The 20,577-nt window shown below is 47.9% G+C and overlaps 1 protein-coding gene across 3 annotated transcripts in view; it reads right to left on the reverse strand.

The window, feature by feature from the left end:
• CDC42 (cell division cycle 42) overlaps positions 1 to 20,306 on the reverse strand; it is a 26,224-nt gene extending 5,918 nt beyond the window's left edge. For 2 of the 3 annotated variants that reach the window (XM_080564278.1, XM_080564279.1), the window contains exons 1-5: positions 20,152 to 20,306; positions 8,573 to 8,714; positions 3,877 to 3,949; positions 1,564 to 1,673; positions 1,259 to 1,456 (exon numbers count right to left, since the gene is read on the reverse strand). In XM_080564278.1, coding sequence (XP_080420404.1) covers positions 1,259 to 1,456; positions 1,564 to 1,673; positions 3,877 to 3,949; positions 8,573 to 8,677 — 486 coding nt within the window. In that variant the 5' untranslated portion in view covers positions 8,678 to 8,714; positions 20,152 to 20,306. The remainder of the gene's footprint in view (positions 1 to 1,258; positions 1,457 to 1,563; positions 1,674 to 3,876; positions 3,950 to 8,572; positions 8,715 to 20,151) is intronic. The other variant, XM_080564277.1, reaches the window with a different exon arrangement.
• Positions 20,307 to 20,577: the final 271 nt, after the last annotated feature.

Here is a 20,577-nt window from a genome sequence, read left to right on the forward strand (position 1 = left end):
CATTCAAGTTGTGCAACAGACACCAGCTAAAACGGTATTTGATGACTAAACAGCTATAGGAGAATTACAGTTCAAGCACCAACAGCCCTCCTTTTGCACGTGGGCACTAAGGAGGAACAGCCAAGGCCACCTTTTGCTTAGGGATTCCCAGGATGAACTACAGTATGCCTTACCACAACACCTCCAGTACCAGTGTCCTGCTAAATTCCCTCAAAAGCCTCTTCTCAGCAATCACTCAGGCAAAGCTTTGTTACAAAAAGTCTCAGGAACCCAAACAGAAGAGCCACCATGCAACCTGGGCAAAAGGTGCAAGAAACGCTTCACAAAGTTCAGCAATAAAGCTTTGTGCTCAAGATACTATAGATCAACGCACAAAAAAACTGAAAAGAGCAAGACTTGATACTGTGCACCTTTAGTTCCATGCACATCAGGTAGGGACAAATTCTTCACAGAGCATTAAATAAGAGTTGAAATAAATTCTGCAAAAGTAGGCACACAAGATTAAGTTTCGGAGGCATCCAAAGACAGCATTCCAGCTAGCCAGTCAATGGTTACTTCCCACCCCACCCCAGTATTCCTGACTTAAAGGGAAAGAACTGTTAGGTTTCCTGGCCTCAAGTCAGCAGTTTTAGTTGTTTTTAGACTCGTTTTCACAAGTTAGTTCACAGCACCACCATGTTGACATCTTAAGAACTATTTGATGGTTATTTTCTGTTTCAACAGAACTTCCATCTTAAGGCAGATAAAGGAAATGTACATCACCACAGACTAGGTGGCGAGAAGAAAAAGGAAGCTCTCACAGGAAGAGAAAGAAGATTTCACAGCTAGGAAGGCTTCTATTCTTAGAAGAGAACTAACTTTGCTGAGATATAAACCACTCATCTGAGAGGTGTTATTATTATTTTGTTTTGCCTGCTCTCTTCAGTAGTGAACTGCATTCTGTGTTCTAACCCACTCGTTGTCCATAACAAGCCCTGTAAGTTTTTGACAGCTATTTTGCTCCAACACAAAAGCAAACTAAGCAAGCAAACCCTCCTCCGTCTCCCCGCTACACTTTGCCTAATCTTTACAGGCTGATTTGCTTTGTACCACTGCCAGCTCCTCGTGCCTGAGAACAACAGGACAGAGAAAGCTACCGTGCCAACAGCAGAAAGAGCTCACAACCTTTCACATTCATACTGAACTGTTCTTCCCCTGTAACTGAAAAAAAAAAGTATGGAATACAAGCAAGCAGAAACAGTCAAAGACCAACTCTTACCTGCGTAAGTGCAGAGCATTCCACGTATTTAACAGCCTTCAGGTCCCGGGCCAGTTTTTCAGCCGTCTCTGGAGTTATGGGCTTCTGCTTGTTCTTGGCAAGTTTCTCAATTGTTGAGGGATCATCTCTTAGATCAATTTGGGTCCCAACAAGCAGGAAAGGAGTCTTTGGACAATGGTGAGTAATTTCAGGTACCCACTAAGGAGAGAAGATACAGCATTTGTTACTGATCACCTAGATTAACTCCCTTAGTTATTCCTAAAATCACTGCACCAACTCCTCCCTTTCTAGACAGTTAAACAAACCTTTTCTTTCACATTTTCAAATGAAGAAGGAGACACCACTGAAAAACAGACCAGAAATACATCTGTCTGTGGATAGCTGAGAGGTCGTAATCTATCATAATCTTCCTGACCTAGAAGAGGAGAAAATTAACAGCATTAGAGGCAGACAGCAAAATGCCACCCTTTACAGGTTGCTAGAATACATATTGCAGCACAAAAGCATTATTGTGAGTAATCCTAACTCTTAAGCAAATACACATGCCCTGAATCCAAACATTAAGGAGCCTAGTTTCCAAATACAGAATTCAGTCAGTTGCTATGTAACAAGCTGCTTAAAGTCACAGGAGAGCATGGAAGTCAGGAGTATGCTCTAACAAATTTAGATCCAGCAGCCACAGACTGCAGAACACTTTCCTCAATTACAACAAAGACATTTATAGAAGTCTTCTGCACCTGCTCTATCTATTAAATGGATTTTGCAAGGTATTTTGCCATCAAATTTCATTAACATGCACAAACACAGTTTTGTTCACTAGGTCCCAACCGATACTTGCAAACATCTAGTGAAGCATCCTTTGAGCAGTAAAAGAATGCTGCTGTTATGGGAATAATCAGGCTGTCCAGCAGCATTCCCCCAAGAACACACCGAAGTCCCAGTGCAGGCTGTGTTTCAAAGGAAGCCAGGCTTTCTTTTGTGTCAGACAGCAGGCAGTCGTTAGAGTGCACCATTAGCAGTGACTCACTAGCTTTACCTCTGGGCAAGCTTGTTTTTATACCTGTCCAATTCAGCTTTCTTTTTAGAAAACAAAGCAAGCCTCACACTTAAGGAGCTGCTGTATGAACTGACAACCAGTTAAGAAACTTGTTCAAAAGACCTCAGATTTCAACTAGTGGTCTCTTGGCCATGGAGGACAAAGACCTCCGAGACTTTGAAGTAGCTGACTCAACACCTGGGACATCTCAGTGCAAGATGACCTACGGTCTTCAAACCGTAAAAAAAAACGTAAAAAATGCCTAAAAAAAGCTTGTTAAAGCTATGGTGCTTGGCTGGACACAGATGAACTAAGCACTGACCAAAATACCTTGCTGCAATTAGCAGTGTACTCCAAAAAGCTGTCTTCACAGTAGAAAAACAAATCTTTTATAATAAAAGTCGTTAACATGGGTTTTATCCACTTTTTTATTATTTATTTATTTAAGTTCTGTAACTTGTGATAGCTACTGTTTATCAAACAGCTGGGTGACTCTTGAAGTGCCAAGCCTTCCATTCCAGAAGCCTGGCTCCAGAAGGGAAGCCTTTATATTCACAAGCTCGTCAAGTCACCCATATGCACTCAGCCATTTGGTAATCCTGCAGGACTACTAGATGGGTTACTGCGCTCAGGGGCTGACAGCATGAATGTGCACTTCTGCACAAGCTCTGGTTTCCAAAGGCCTGCGCCATGAGAACCTCAGCAGGACAACAGGCAGCAGGACCAAAACACAGCTCTTACTGGTACCAGTGAACAGCTCCAAAGCCAAGCAGGACCCTTGCGTACTGTAAGAATACAGTACACCACGGTAAAAACAGCTGGAAAGAGTCACGTTAAGTTCTACCAAGTCAATTTTAGGTAACGTGTTACTAAGGTCTCCTGAAGGACCATACATTGAAGACTAATTCACAATATCAGATGCTGCTGTACTGCTCTGGTGTTATTATGGGCTGGGGACTGGGTAATTAACATTTGAACCAGTTTCTACCCTTTCCCATTAAGTTTTCCATGCTCTGTAATAAACATAGTTTAATCACTGTACATTTCTCCATTCCGAAACTGAAATACAGTCTAGTAAATATGAAGAATTGTGCAGATTCTCAATTTTAAAAAGCAGAGGGCTTACGAAATTCCATACAACCTCCAGATTTCATCCACCTTATGGCAGCAAAGACAAGCCACATGGGCATCTAAGAGGTTCCAATGCTTGTCATCCTCTATTGACATTTGGCAAAAAATAATAGGCTATTTACTAAACAAAAAAAAAAATCACACACAGCCCATGTATTTTCTTCAGTTTTCTCCTTTACTTTTGTTTAAATAAGAGAAATCTCTTATCCACCAGGTAATCCCTAATTTAGAAGTACAAGTTTGAAACTTGTTACGTAGTGTCACAAAATAGAACAGCTCTACAAGAAGGTTGGGTGGTTTGTTTAATGAACTCAATTTAGCAACTCCCAAAAGCTCAGGAAAGTGGAATAAAGATTTTTCCCTTTTATAAAAAAACAACTGTATGTCTTCAAGTTCAACATCATAACTAAAAGTTGGGGTGTTACAATGATGCAAGCACTTGATTTCTCACCTGCAGTATCAAAGAGGCCTAGGGTGTAAGGCTCTCCTCCAATCATCACTGTTACAGCATAGTTATCGAAAACCTGTTAAGAAAGCATATCAAGAGGATGTGAATAAGCCATCATCCTACTCACCTTGCCAGAGCACCTCCAGTTTGTATAACAGTCATCTAAGCAGGACAACAGAATCCATCAGGCTTACTATGCTGCTATTAACAGGACAATTCAATTTGGAACAGGGATGCAAGAGTTGTTTCCATGAGGTATCTAAAGCAAAAGCACACCAGATACACCACTGCATGCAACTGGGTAAAACCCACTGAACAAAACACCTCTAACAGCTCTTGCCTGTAATTGAGGTTTCCCACATTGCCACAGAAATTTCAGCCTTCGCACTTACACCCAATAACACATGTCCTCACTAAGACAGAAGTGATGAACTTCAGCCTTGCCTTACTTACATCCTTCAGGACAGAGCTATGAGGTTACTACTCATAGGACTGCAGTCCTCTGAAGTTCATCTTTCTGAACAGCAAGGGAACACAATACAGACCCCACCTTTTCAGCAGGAAATTATCCTCCAACTTTGGAGGAAAGCATCCCCAGCAATGCAGCCAGTCAAAATCAGTATGTGCCAAATTTACATGCTCAATCTAAATGGTGAATCCAGCTCTGGAAGATCAACTCATGGTGTCTCTGTGCAGCAGCCAGCACAACAGTCCTGTCCACAAGAGGAGCCATGCTACACGGGTCAAAAGCTAGCCCTGCACCAGAAATGGTTGATGCAGTAACTTGTTTACAACACAGCTGATCACGAGGACCTATCAAAGCTTTTTCCAAAGCTTTTTTTTAACCAAAGCCTTTTCGTTCAAAACCTGCATGCTCATTAAGGAGTTTGCTGTCTGAGGTCAGCATCCATAATTTCAAAGACCACTGCATCTTCAGAACCACGACAGACTCTTTCAGAAGTTACCACCACCGAGAGCCATTCCCACTGAAACAAAAGCTGTCTCCGCATTCTGCACTGCAAAATTACTCAGAGACGGTTGAGATCCAAGTAAGGATCAGCAGCAGGCTACACTTCAGCACAAACCTGAAGGCTCAGCAGCTCTCACAACTGACATTAACTGCAGCATTAAAGCAGGTCACACTCAACTTGAAAGCTTTTCATGGAAGTGAGAGAAGGAGGAACATGGAGAAATGAGCTGTCACATGCACTTATAATAAGGGCTTCATTAAGAGCCCAGGTCCTTGAAAAAATCCCACTGAAGTTTGAAGCTAAGACCAGCAAGACAGCGCTTCGAATCTGAACTTTCAAGAGCTCATCAGATCAGTCTCCTTTCCAGGCAACTGTCCTGGTTAAAGCAATACCCGACACCACACATTTTTTTCAACTTGGCACAACCTACTGTGACTGAGAAGCTGTATGCAGGAAGCTGCACATCCCCAGCTGGAAGTCCACTTTCCAGACTTCTTTGGATTAGCCTTCAAGATGTTCAGTACTGTACTAGATTTCGACATGCAGGTCCATTATCTGCAGCCCAATCCCTCCCACACTAACAGCCCAGAAAGCATCCAGTTACAAACAAGACCTTCAGCCTGGAGGAGGGCAGCGGGCATTTCACTGGGCATATTCAACGTATGACGACCGCTGCTCCAAGACTGCAAAGTACAGCTCAGGATGAGAACTCCCCTGCTAGGTACAGACCAGGAGACTGGTATGCCCCCACCGAAGGTCAGAACATTTCTTCTTTGAGACCTCAGCAGGCGGTGAGAAGTTTAATCCCCCAAAGACACTCAACCAGCACTCCTGCTCGACTCTGGCCCTCTACTATCCCCTTTTATTTTGCCCAGCGAACAGCAAGTTGAAAATACTATTTGGAGCTGCCCATTTTTAGGAGCATTAACATATTTGTTTTGTTTTTATGTTCCCTATCTGTTTGGGGTTTGTTTGTTTTTAAAGGTACAGCCACTATTGAAAAGGTCTGGGGTTCAGCACTAAGGAGAGGCCAAGGTTACGAGACTGGCCTTCAGACAAACCTGGAAGCTACAGACCCAGCACAACCCATAATTTTATTTTCAGTTGAGCCAAACAGGCTAAAACCCAGAGCAGCCATTAGCCAGACAAAAAGTTTCAATTCCTGCCAGTACCAGACAGCCCTTTACAGCAGGAAGCCTGAGCTTTCGTGGTACAGGGCTCACACCTGCCCTACCATTCCCCAGACAAGTTCCTTGCTACCTTTTCTGAAAATGGGAATGAAAACCATGCATGGACTAACTCAGTACCAGCATGAAATTCATCTCCCACCAGGAAACACCCCCAAGAAAGAGAAAGAACCGCAAAACAAGTAAAACTTATCTAGCAGTCTGAACTGCTGCAAACATCAGCGTTTTGCTCCTATTCTTGTTCACAAGTACTGCTAAGTGCAACGACCACATGTGCTTTATCTCAGCACCTTCAGTATTGCATACACGGAAGGACTCAGCCAAAAGCAGGCTGATTTCTTCACTGCAGCACTCCACGTACCACGGGACGCACTCGACGAAGGGTGCCTGCCATCTTCCTCTCTCAGACACCTCACAGTAGCATGCAGCAGGATCTGCTGTTAGATCAGCAGCGTAGCTACAGCAGGACTCCCAGTGCTGGCTGGCTCACTGGCCTTGAGCTGCCACCCGTATTTACCATGCTCCAGAGCAGAACTTTATCTCCAGGTTTTCCTGCTTAACCATTTCTGTTGCGCAGTCTGACTTTATTCTAGGGACCTTCTTACATTGTCTCCTTCTTCAGCCACAAACATTTCACGGACATTCAGGTTTGCTGACTCTCCGCTTGCTTTCATTTGGGAACAATGCCGTTACATTTCTTTTCCTGTTTATTACTAGAAGCATTAGCCTGAATATCAGAGGTTACTTACCAGTTTCCAGAGTTTGAAATAAGCAGGGTTAGAAATAAACCTGTGATATTCCCAGAACAACGTGTTTCTTGAGCCATGAGGTTCAGAGGTAAATACTATTTCAGAAGCATTAGACAGTTTTAAAAGGCACCAGAATTAAGCCTCGGCACACCTTGAAAACACTTCTCTGGCAAGTAACTTAATTTCTTGGAGTAGCTTTTCCACATCGTTTCTTACCAGGGATTTATAGACAGTGCTACCATCTGCAGGACAGCAAATTCAAAGAGTATATTTTGAAGCCTCTTGAGTTTAAGATTAAAACTTTTCAACGTAATTAAGGGTAATTTCACTAGGGATAAGTATAGAAGCTGCTGGCTGCCTGCCCAACCTCACTGATCACTTTCATTTTGCTATGACCATAAAGACTAGCTTAAATAGGGCAAGCAGAATTCCATAGGCTCGGTATGCAACATGCCTGTCCTAGAAGGACCACAGCAAGATACTCAGTACCACTCTGAAAAGCTTGAGAATGGTGAAGTGCCCCCACTAGCTCATAACAAGAGGATCTCCATGACAAGCTGAACTTAGGTCTCCGTGCCCACAACACAACCCTCAGGTTGGTCACTGCATCCAAGCTGAATACGCTCAGGTTTGAGGGTACTTTTATCAGCTTCCTCTTCAGCTCCAGATCTATAACTAAAACAAAAGAAATATCAAACCCATGGAAGTCCATCCGATTCCTAGGAAACCTCAAATTTAGCGAGCTGAAGATCTTTAGGGAGTATAGAAAGACAACAGTTAAAAAAAGAGGCATGGAAGCTCACTGCAACTTCTCTTCCACAAAGGCAGGATTTTTTTTTAAACTAGCTGCTATTTTGAAAGAGGCATCAGGAAGGAGCTACCCAGTAACTCAAGAGGAGTTATCTGCTCTTTTAAGTTGCTTTACAATAGCAGAAAAGATCATTGACCCCAAAACCAAACTGAACTATCTCACTGTCAGCACACCAATCTTGCATATCCAATATTAACAGCAGCGACACTTCCCTACTAGAAAAATAACACATGTGCCTCAGCCAAACTGCTCTAAACTTGATTTTTAGATAAGCCAAAGGATTCAGTATCTCAGAAATCTGACCTTGTAATACTCAGAGGTTACTGAAGAGTGTTTCATGGAGACAGAAATAGCAAAGGACTACACAAAGTTAAGTATCCGGATGTACAACCGGAAAGAGATTGTGCCGTCTAGATGCAAACATGACTTCAGCCAAACACGACAGAAATAACTAGACATGCTCCACAGTTCACCGCAAGACCTATGGACCTCTTGGAGTTGCAAAGCAAAAAAATCAGCATCAGAAACAGTAACTGTGGTCACTGGCTGTTCTAGCAGCATGAAGCACTAGTTTCCCTAGAAGTGAAGGCCTAAAGGTGAAGGTGCAGCTACAACTGAGCTCAGCAAGCTGGACAGCAGTTCCTGCTGCTCACTCTCCACTTACCAGTTCCAGCAACTGCAAGTGATCTTATTCACAGAACCCAGCTGATGGCCACCAAACAGAACCCAGATTCTACAAAGCAGTCAAACAGCATACAGACTACATGCACAAGAAGAATCCCAGCACTACCAGGTAACAGCAAAGCTCAGTAGCAGCGGCGTACCAAGCTGATCGTTACTTTTCCATGATGTGTTAGTCTCCAACATGCTGTAAGAACAAGCGTTAAGGCGTTCATGCCATGATGGTTAGTTAGGAAGGAAACTCATGCTGCCCAACCCCATCAGGCCCAAAGGACAACTGGAGCCGTTCTCAGCACTCACCGTTGGTACATATTCCGATGGGAATTTATTTGTTGTGTAGGAAATTAAGAGACAGGTTTTACCAACAGCGCCATCGCCCACGACTACACACTTAATCGTCTGCATAGCTGACGTCTGCTATAGTATCAACTCCAATGTGAACCTGAAAGAAAACAAGAGAAGTATTTAGAGGTTTTCATTCTCACTGGATAGCAGGTTGTCACTAGTAAGCTTCAGCCGGAGCCCAAGCCCCCTAACAGGCCACATGGGATCTGAACACAAGACATTCCTAGATGGTGGAGTGATACAGTCTCTCCACCACACACACACCCCAGAGGATTTCCATATACGCAAATTCCTCCATATAGCCAGCCTCCCCACTGCATACAACTGCCAAATACCTGCCAAGATTCTATTTGGCACAGTCACTTTTCATGCTGGGCAGAAGAACCAGGTAAATTACATCACTCCTGGACACAGGGTGGTTTTTGCTTAGTTACCTAGAGCTGGGAGGAAAAACAATCTTTGCCTTCCCAGAGCGTTTCTAACGCATAAAAATCTCCAGCCTTAGATGCACTGAAAGGTAGAAGTGTGAGCTTGGGTCTCAATAGCTGCTAAGTAAAACACATCTCCCAAGAAAATACAGCAGTATGAGTTTTGAAACTAATTTATGGTGTAAAAATAAGCAGGTATAGACAGAAGTAAACATGACAGGATTAATCCTCCCCCCCACCCCCCCCCCTTTTTTTTTTTTGAAGGTTTAAGTACAGTTCTAAAATCCCTGGGTTACAGTTGCTACTTCGCAAGTACTTTGATCCCCGCTTGGAAGTGGCGACCAAGCTGAGGAACTCGGCAGCACCAGACCCCAAACAATCTCATTACTCCCCAGACACAAGATCTGGAAGCAGCCAGCTGCTGCAGTGCCGCCCCACTACAGGATTTAGTATTGGAACTAAATCAATATTTACCTTGCCACCTCAATCAATATTGGCCTATCAATACTTCTAAACCTTAGCTTGCTTCCTCCAGTGCCAGACACAGCCGCCCTTCATTACAATGTCATTTTAATTAGAAAAATACAAGGCCTTCAGTCATTTCTTTTCCACATACAGGTATGAAATCCTGACTCCAGCAAGCCTAAGTGTCAAAGTTGCCACCAAGTTTCAAACATTTCCGTATTCCGGAATCTACAGCAGCAAAGATTTGCTAACTGAATTATCCTCAGCTAGGGTGCATGGGGAGAGGACAGGACAAGATACCCACTACAAGTTGCCCCCCAAAATGGTGGCAATGCTTTAGGCTAGCAAGGATGTCACCGTGGCTCTCATTTCTGGGTAACTGCATAAAAAAAAAAAAATCGAGCTGATCCCTACAGAACCGTGCCACCGGGACCTTCCTGGGGATCTCCCTTTTCTGGATGATCTAGGAGAAAGAAAGACACAGTTCCAGATTTTGAGCGCTCTGGTCACAGTAAGCAATACAACTGGATACAGCACAGCTTCCATGGGAAGGTAATTGCTAAGGACTCAGGACAAACAGCATCAGCAGCTTTTCTTCACATGCTGCAGGGATGCTCCAAGATTCAGACAGAGCCAGCTATCTTCAAATGAACAATCTCAAAAGCTGCCCGAAGACAACCATTCAGCGGTGCCACTGCACGGCCCAGGTAGCAACCTTTGAGTTCTTTTCAGCACTAGTAGATCAAGTACAAAGAAACACCCCAAATGGGGTTTTCCAGCCATTTCTTGCTTGCTTTTTCAGTTCCAAGTGGAATCCATTACGCTGCTCACCCAAATTCAAGAAATCTCTGCTCCAGCTGGCCTCGCTCATCCCAGGCACTGGGACAAGCAGAGGAGCGCACCCACCTCCGGGTTACACTGCCAGCTGCTGCCACCCCTTCGGAGGGAGCCCAGCTCACTTGCCACCCCTCTGGCAGACACCCACCCCTCTGTCCTGCCCTCCTCCCTCCTTCCCAATCCTCCTCCTCTTCTACTCCCCCTGTAATCTGCAGGTACATCTCCAAGGTAGCCTTTCCATAAGCCCACAGCACGCTACCTAACGGAAGAACCCAGCACTCTGAAGCACATCCTGTGCATTGCAACATCCCAACCCAATTAACTACAAAGTGCTGCGTGTGCACTCGTACAGGAAAAGCTCACGTATGCCTTCATAAAAAAGGGTGTAACTGATGTTATTCACTAAGCCTCATTGCTCCAGAGGACCTCAGCCAAGCAGTAATGAAGCGACACCAGCATTACAAGGCGCATCAGATCACAACTGCACCGCAAACCCCGCATTTGTCTGCCCTTGGCCACAGCCAGGTCCCCACAGCGGCTCCAGGTGAGACGATGCTCTGCTCTTACCGGGGCTCAGCTCAGACCCTTCCTTCCCCTGTGACCGAAAAGACAAGCTGGGCATGCACCATGCATGCCGGCAGCAATATGCCTGAAGCCGTCAGGTCAGGCTCGTGCATCAACATAGCCCGTGCACCACAGGGCACCACCAGCAGTCCCAGAGGATCTCATACAGAAGCGCTGCTCGCCCTCACCACGCACCTCCTGCCAGCAGGTCAGACCAGGCTGCAAACGCTGCAGCACAAAGCAGGACCTGAACTGCACAGCAGGGGTCCGGAGAAGTCAGGGTGGGTTTTCTTAAAGGAAGAAAAGAAAAAAAAAGATTGACCACGAAACACTGAAATTCTAGCGGGCTGACTGCTGCTCCTCCACAGAGATTTAATTCACCCCACGTCCAAGTGAAAGCCATTCTGCTCTTTAGGATTGCTGCGTTAAAGGGCCAAACTGCATTCGAGCACATCCGCTACGTAAAGGGATCCTCCCCACATTTTGATAAACAGATACATAAGTTCACCTCTAAACACTGAAATAAGGCGACCTAAGTTTTAAGCAGATTTAGACTGTTAAGCATAGGCCTCCGAAGTTTTACTGGTGGGAAAGCAGAGTTGTTGAATAAGTTATTTTACTTGGATTAGAAGGCTTTCCATATTTCCTGGATGAGCTACCTGATGTTCTCCACTTCTAGCAGGTCCACAAAACACAGCTGAAAACAAATTGTTAGGGAGCTTACATGTACTATCTGAGCACCTATTCCTCCATAGGGGGAAAAAAAAAACATTTAGAGACACATATATCAAGTTGTGACATGAATAGTCCAATACGAGATACAACTGGAGGCTAATTCATCCCCAAAGCGAATGCTGGGGAAGGGAGAAAGAGTTTCAAGTTTTTGTCTCCTCCCCACAAAGCGCCTAACAGAAGCAAGTCTACTTAGAGGACACCCAGGAGGACCAGAAAGCACTCAATTTTGTTTCTTTTAAATGTCTGAGAGACTTGAGATAGACTGGAAAGCACCCAGTGTGAGTGCAGGAAGTAGACTGAGCCATGTAGCTGTGAGCCTTTCGGTCAAGCCCAGAGAAGAAGGCTGATGAAGGCTGAATGTAACGCAATTTAACTTAGTTCTGCTCAACAAGGCTTTTTTTAAACCTAAATTCATTTAATTTTCCAAACCTCTTTGTATTATAATCATGAAAAAAAAAGAAAACAGTGCTTCAGTAAAAAATGTTAACTGATCATACTTCTAACATTTGTTAAATTTTCACCTGTTCAGCGTGTGATTTCACAGAACTCAGAAGCACCCCAGAAAAACAGGATCTAGCTTTCTGGAACCTGTGGGTTACAGTGCCTGGTAGCCTACAAATTCATCCCATGGTCCTCCTATTCCAGGACCAGCAGGTCCATTTTTCAGAATTTTGCTTTAAAGCTTGGTTATGCTTCTCACCTTCAGGATTTCTACCTTTAGGATTAATCCTCGAAAGTTGCAACCGACAAATCCAAGCGTTCGGCCGGACACTTAACCGAAGTGCCCCACGCAGTATTGCACTAAGAGGCGTCACACCACACATCTGCACCAAGGAAAGCTTGGAATTGCACCCCTTCCCAGCACAGGCCTGAACACACTCCAGACGACGTCGCCAGACCACAAAAACCTGAAGCAGCCCACGGCGGGCTACCGCTTCCCAGCGCAACTGGGAGAAACGCTTGCCCGAAGAGCCGCAGCCCCCCTCACGCAAGCCATCTTCCCATCACAAAGGCAAACACACAAAGCGCGGCGTTGCTACAGGAGCTGCTTAGGTTTGAAAAACAGCACGTACTTCACGGTAGTTACGATATATTCCAGTAGCAATATGAAGTACTAACTGAAGGGTTAGTGAAATGGTGTCCATCTTCATACCTGAGTGCTCTCTACTACAGCACGGAGCACAAACCTCCGCAATCCCACCATCACTCCTGCCACACGAGCAGCTCAACCGCTTCAAGCTTAAGATTCTGTTCATTTTTGAGCTACTAATTTCTGTTTTCATGTTAAAAATGTGTACCTTCCTCTAGCCAAAGGAAACCAAGCTGTCAAATCTGTCCACACATCCTGTACTAGCTTCCTGCCGAGCCACGGCAGCACCGTGACTTCCCCTTCACGCAGTGCTGCGGCTGCTGCCATTTCAGCACACGGTGGCTGAGCCCCGCTCGCTGCAAGCTGGCGATCGAGAACCATTTCACGACGCTCTTCAGCACGCACAACATTAACGCGCAAGCCGAAGCTTGAGCAGCCTGTCACAGCTTCAGAGCCTGCTCCGCACTGCAACAAAACAAGCACAGCCATTTCTGGAGACTGAAAAGACCACGAAGACTTTTTTCCAAACAATGGCTTTACAGTAAACAGGGCATTCATCTAACTCCTCTGGGGTCAAAGCAGTCAGAACAACGCTATCCAGAGGATTTTATCCACGCCGATCTGTTAAACACTTTCATCCTTCCACACTACCTTTCATTTCATATCTTATAAAAGAAACATTTCTAAAGCATGTGACTGATCCAGGAGCACGTTCTCGGACAAAATCCCACCCATTTCAAGGCACCGCACCCCAAAGCGCTGCTCCTCCCCTGCACCACCTCCTCGGCCCCCACCAGAGAGCACCACTTTTGCTTTTCAAACTGAGAAGTCTCCCACACCGTGTGCACCGCAGTGCTATCATCAGTTAGTAGCACCCAAGCAGCCAGGTGTGCCCCACCAGAGACACCTACCAATATCATACAGAGAAAGTTGCATGCCTGCACTGCAAAGCCAGCAGAGCGGCAGACGCCGCGGCTCCGAGATCCCTGCACACAACCAGCTCTCCTAAGACCCCAAAGCACACAAGTTCAGCTGTCAGCACGAGGCTGGACCTCTTGGTGACCCCTCCGTTGCCACACATGGCACAAAACACCAACAGAAGCAGCTCTCTGAGATGGACTCCAGGAAGAACAGCAAACAGAAACCGAAGTCAAATCTGGTTTGAGGAGCAGTGTTACCACGGGCAGTACTTCCCTCTGCAAGCATACAACAGCCGTTTCCAGAAGTTACCCAACACTTCTCAGGCCCACCTTTCAGCTTGCTAGGAGTCGTCTTCTTCGTGGAGGAGACCTCACCCCACAAGTATGCCAGCACAGAAGCAGCAGATGTGCAACATAAAATGTAGAACACACAAACCACTCGGTGCCCGACAGTACCTGCCCACTCGTCTGTAGCACCGACTGCTGCACGCACACAGGCTCAAGTCAGGCTGACGGCCTGGGGGTTCAATTTCTTAAAGAGAGCCAAAAAAAAAACGTTGTCAAGCTACAAACAGCACGGCAGCAGCACTCCCTCAGAGCAAAGCAAAGGATGAAGTCTAAGGCAAAATCTGCAAAGAGCAGGAGACTTGCTTAAACAATCTGGTACCAAATCAATTAAGGGTCCTGAAAAAAGATCCTTCTTTTTGAGGATTTTTTGACCTGCCAATAAAAATTCAGACGTTCCTTTAAATCCTACCTCAAAATGTACACTCTGCAACATAGGGACATCTCCAAAGAGGTGCTGCCGTTCGGTTTATAGACAAGTTATCTAATCCTGAGACATACAGCCAAAAAGCTGGTGCTACAAGGTGCTCTCGAGACAACCACAAGACTTCTGGTGAAGACCCAGCCTTTGCCATCACCCACAGCCCCGGTCTCGGTGTGCAGCAGAAAAAACTGACAGCAGCAGGGACCCACGGTCCCTGCCACCACGAGGGCAGGACGGGCTCCGTGACACACCGCAGTCTGATGTTGGTCTCGGGACCACAAAGGCTGCCCTCAGTACAGGGGCACCAGCTCAACATAGGGGCGCGCCAAGTTCCCAGGCACATAGTCAAAGCCTGCCACTTGACAAAACTTGACTATCCCGGCATCTATGTGGTTTTCAAGCAACTTTTTTTTCTGGACAAGTTACTATGAGTTACCAAAGGAGAAGTCCAAGGTGTTCTTAAAAGACAAGTGCCCGAGATGAGCTGCTTTTATACACTTAACGCAACTTTCCTGGTTAAGCACTGAGTGACAGCTACTGTGAGCTACTTCTCAAAGGCTCCTCACAACAAACCAGACGAGCAGAGATGTGCACAGGACAGGAATTAAAGGCAGCTGGCTGGGGGAATTTTAAAAACCCGAACCTGAACTACTAGCAGCATTATACCGTCTTTCAAGTTCCACAATTAAAAAAAAAAGGCAGTTGATAGCCACACCATTGCATTTCAGTCTGATGTTCCACAGAAGAGCTACCCGTGAAGCCCGGTCAAACAGTGACCGTGACTCCATGGGCCCTGTGCTGCCACAGCAGTCGCAGTGATCCCGTGCTGCAGGGCTGACATCAGCTCACGTGCTTCACTGCCAGTTCGTCCCGCTTCGTACCTCCGAGTGGCTTAGAGCAGATGCTAAGTTGACAACAGTAACCTTCCCCTTAACATCAACTCAACAGGAAAAGGCAAGAGCGCGAGATGGCTGCACCGCCAAAACCAGCCGGCAGCGCTGGGAAAACCCCGCCCTTATTAAGCACCAAGAAGCACACATGCTTGCATTAAGTTCTTATTTTTGTCAAGGACATCTCGAGATTTTACTCTTCGCTAACTTCCCCACAGGAAGCTGTTTTACTCTACCGTGTAACAAAATCCTGTGCGGTATCCTCGTTCTGCGTGAAGCAGCCCTAGCTGAATGCCCTCGGGTTCATGCCGCTAAGTGACAAAGATGATGCAGAGCAGCCCTGTGCTGCTGTCTGCACTACTGACTGATCACGATGCACGCTCACCTCGATGTTTCCCTGCCAGTGGACGAGCTGACATTGGCAGAGCTGCTATTTTGATGCCCACTTGTTCCCAGTGGCAGGCACCCTGCGTGCACATCAGCATTGCTGTTACGTCCGGGGAGCGGTGCAGCTGCTGGGGCTCCGCACACACAAACCGCCCGGTGTCTGGAGGAAGCAGCGCACCGGGGGGCAGCTCAGGCCTATCAGCAACACTGCCAAGGCCTGAAGAGATGAAGCTTCAACAGCATTCCAGAAGAGACTTTTCATCAACCCACCTCGGCATTTCTATTAAAGCTAACGAAGCAGCTGGAGAACTAGAGAACAGCCAAAGCCAGAGCAGCGGAGGGTGCCTGGCACCCGGCAGCCGCGGGAGGAAGCAGTGTGGCTGGCACCAGCCCTGCCTCCCAGCACGACAGCCCTCAACAGCTGGCACACGCAGACACAGCACCTCCTGCTCCAGGGCATGGAAGAAGAGGATCCCCGAGAGCCCCTCTGCAGATACTCAGAGCCTAGGCTGAACAACACAAGCAGTGAAGTCACTGAACTTGAGCCGACTGACCGAACGCACGGGAGCGAACCACAGCCAGAGGATGCCCGCTGGCGTGACAAAGCCCAGCACCGCCACAGCCAGGCTTCTCCCCTTGGTGTTTGCCGTTCACCAGCTGCAGCAGGTCTACTGCAAAGAGCTACACAAGCTCCACGACACCACGAAGTGGTGGGTGCCTTCCTCCCTTACATCCAAAAACTGCAAGAGCAGTTCCGTCGTTTTCCTCCAAAACGGAACACATCGTTGGACAAAGCCGCGGCACCTTTCAGCCCACGATCCGAGCGGTTCAAGACAGCCCATTACAGGAGGTGCCCGTTGTGGCACCCGCAGCCAGTGCCGCACCACGAGGAACCACGGCCGACTGCCTCCGAGCCTCCACCAGGCCCACACCACCACCGCTGGAGCTTGGCCCTGACCCTGATTCAGCCCAGTGAAAGCCTCCACCCAGCCACAGTTTGGTCTACACTTCGAAACCTGCAATCTGACCACGGGCACAGAAGACTCAATACAGACGAACGTGGTATCTGCACACTGCTTCCAAAGAGAAAGGCTCAAGGGAAGGCCCTGTGCGCGCAGAAAATGCACAAAAAAGCATTTGTCTTTTTTCATGAGACGAGAACAGAGTTCAGAATAACTTATGCTGGGAATTATGCCTTACCATTCAAAAGAAATGGGGGTAAATTAGCAACACAACAGCTTAAAAATAGAACAATGCTTCTGAAAAGCTTTTGCACATCTAGCTCATTTTCTCTTTATAAAGCCATTTTTTTTTTTTAGAAGAGTCAGTGACGCCTCATGAAAAACAAAGTCACTTTACTGATGAGGAAACGGGTTAAATGGTATTTTGGAGCTTTTAACAACTTCTTTAAAGCAGAAATCATAACCTGAAACTCAAAAGGAAGAGCACAAAGGTCAATTACATGACAACACAGTTGAAACTCTGCTTCTCACATTCATTATTTTAAGTTTATTGCGTACCCAGGACTAAGTAAACAAACTCAATTCTTCCATCCAACATCCATCTAAAGGACCCACCAGCAGAACCTGGGAATACCTCGCCTTAATGCACATTCTGTCACTTTTTTGCTTTCTGGCCACTGATTTTGGCCAGTAACCCAGGTACCATCAGAAAGGTACAGAAGGGGTTGCAAGAACTTCCCAAGGCAGCTGCTGCAACAGGGTGTCCGCAGATACTCAAGAAGGTTTAGGCCCTAGGAAGTACCCTGGCAAAAGTCTTACCCACCACTTCTAGGGGTTATCCCTTCTGACGGATACCCTTAGCACGTATGGTATAAGCTATTTTAAACATGGCTTTGAAGGAAGCCAGCTAATTAACTGACGATAGGATGCAGAAGTATAGCTGCTTTACGTTCCTTTAAAAGTTTCAGTATAAAAGCTTATCTAGTCATTATGTCATTTTATTTGTTGTATATTAAATACTAAAAATAGTTTTTCATATGCATTTAGCATAACGGGGTGACAGGAGCCATGGCAGAAGCCTAAAATACACTAAGTGGATAAAGAGAGCTGCTTGCTAGATAGAGTACTAAAAAACAATTTCACTTCCATTTACTTTGACAGCGCCCTCATCTTCCAGAAAAAGAGGCGTTCTTTCCTCAGAAACCAAGCCTCAAGCCTGAGGATAACTACATCCCCCTACAACCCCTCTTTACAGGGTATCACTGTAGAAGCTGGGATGGCTGAAATTCGTATGATTGAGCCTAAAGGCAAAGCGAAAGCTGGGCCAACCCCTGAAGGCAGGCAGATGGACTAGCAGGACTGAAGGGTGCAGGACCACAGACGACTGAAAGCTGCAAGCACTCACAGTGGTATAAAGCAGATTACCGAAACTGCAGTGATGTGTGTTCAGTACATCGTACAGGTTCTCAGAAGCCTGAAGCAGAGCTGGAACCTACTATACCAATACGTTGTATTAGCTTTGAAGCCTGTAGGGCAACAGATAACTGATGAAAAGATTTTAATTAAGATGTCCCAGCTGTCTATGCTCATAAGACTTGGAAATTTACTTCAGTACAAGAATTCCATTTTAACTGGAAGGAGCTGTTATATCAGGATTAGCAGCCAGCTTCACACTGCACTCAGCACCAGCCTTTTACATGTTTCCTGGGAAAGTAAGAAAAAGATAGAGGCACACTCACCAGGGAAATCCCTACAAGTTTCAGATGGCTCCATTTCTCTTTACAAGTAATCTTTTAGTAGAAGACCTACAGTTTTATTTTAGATACTCCAGGGATTTCACAACCCATCTATTTAACAACAAAAACAAACGTTCCAAAACTGGCCATCAGTTTTAGGTAAGCAAATAACCCAAACCAGCATATGTAATGAATCAAAAGCATCAGGTACAGGTCATGAATAACTAAGTTCAAAGTACGCAAATCTAATGATTAAAATTTCTGCCTGAAACATGTTAGCAAATTGCAAGCAAGTTTCATCTTGCATTACAGTAGTTTTTATTCCTTGCCAAGACTTAAAAATGCTTTTCCTCCTAATTACTGAGGCACATAAGGAGTAAACACTTTGAACAAAGAATGATTTCACAATTAACAATATATTGATTCAAGCCTTATGGTCATCCGTGTGACCTGTTTCAGGCATGTAATTGCCTTCCCCATAATGCTTACACTAACCAGGAGCAGTTTGCAAAGAAGAACAACAGATTTTCCACGTATAGTTATCCAAATATGAAGACTTTCTATCTAGAGTTGCTTTTGCAATTGAACCTTTTGCTAACCAGAAGAGACAATTCTTAAGCGCTTTACTGAACTATTCCAATCAGTAATACTTAGCGCAAGTTTGACGCAGGCTTTAAATACTCTTCTAAAGAAAGGAAATTTGGGGCATTTCTGTTTAACGCTTTGAACAAGGACAGTTAGCACCTCTTTTTCTAGGGGAGAAGAAACATAGACAGACGAACAGGAGACAAAGACGACCGCAGATGGTCAGACTGAACTACTTTTGACTACGCGGTCGTCACCGGTCTCCTCGTTAAGGCCTCGCCTTCACGGCGCTTTGTCAAAGGATGGCAGCAGAGCGGCTCTGGGGCTTGCAGTACCCGCATGGACAGGGCGAACAGCCCCATTTTGCAACTCTTCCTTAAGGGCGGCTTTCACAACCCCAGAGGCTCTGCCCGCAGCCACCTGGCTGCAGAGGGCACCCCACCGCTGCCGCCAGCTCCCACCGCCTTCACGCCCCTCACCGAGGCAGCTCCACGGCCCCTTCGCCTTACTACAAGCGCTGCTCCAAAAGCGAAAGGGAAAAACGCGTGGCGGCGGCGGCAGCCCTCGGAGCACCGCCACCGTCTCCTGCGCTCGCCGACACCAGGCAGCACCGCACCGGGAGCAGGCCCCGGGGCAGGGCAGCGGCACGGAGCGCCCCCCCCCCCCCCTCCGACCCAGGGGCCCGCAGTGGGGCCCCGCGCAGCGCTCGGAAGAAGCGGGAGGCCGGAGCCCCGCCAGCATCGACCCCCGGGGCCCCCCCGCAGCCCGGCCGCCGCTCCCCGCCGGGTGCCGAGGCACCGGGCCCCCCCCCCCCCGCCCCGCTCGGGCCCGAGAGGGCCGCTGGGCCCGGCACTTCCTGCCGCCGCTCCCCAGCGCCGAGGCCCCGCCGGAACGGGCGGAGGAGGCGGAAGCGGCGGGCGGGCGCCGCCACCGTCCCGGCCGCCGCCGCCCCGGGCACCGCCGCAGGGCCCCCCCCCCTCGGCGCACCCCTACGGGAAGAGCCCCGGCTGAGAAGGCCCCACACGCACAGCGCGGCCCCGGGAGGGCGGCTCCCGCCCGGCCGGCCCCGAGCGCTGCCCTCCTCCTTCCCCCCTCGCGGCGCGGCGCCCCCCGGCCGGGGGCTGAGAGGGGCGGAGGGGCCCGGCCCGTGCCGGCGCCCCGCTCACCTCCGCGTCTCCGCCGGGCGTTGGCAGCTCGCTGCGGGGTCTCCTCGGCTCAGGCACAGGGGCACGCCGCCGCTGACGTCACCACGCAGCGAGCCGGGGAGGCGGGGCCCCGCCGACTCGGGCTGGGGCTTGCGCGGCCGGCGATGACGTCACCCGGCGGCAGGGCGCGCGGCCGGCAGGGGGCGCTGCGGCGGCGGAGGCCCCGCCCCGCCTCTGCGGAGGGGGGGGGGCGGCAGCGGGCACGCGCGGCGGGGCCGGGCACGCGCCCGGGCCGAAGTCCCGCGGGGCCGCCTCCACAGGGCCCGCGGCGGCCCCGGGGCCGGGTGCTGCCAGCGTCGGTCCCAGCCCCCCGCCCCCAGCCGAGGCCGCTACGGACAGTGCCGAGGCCCCGGGGCTGAGGGTTTATGGGCAGCGGCAGCTAAATAG

This window comes from Anser brachyrhynchus (genome assembly GCF_964034855.1).
Source record: "Anser brachyrhynchus genome assembly, chromosome: 21".
Lineage (NCBI taxonomy): Eukaryota > Metazoa > Chordata > Aves > Anseriformes > Anatidae > Anser > Anser brachyrhynchus.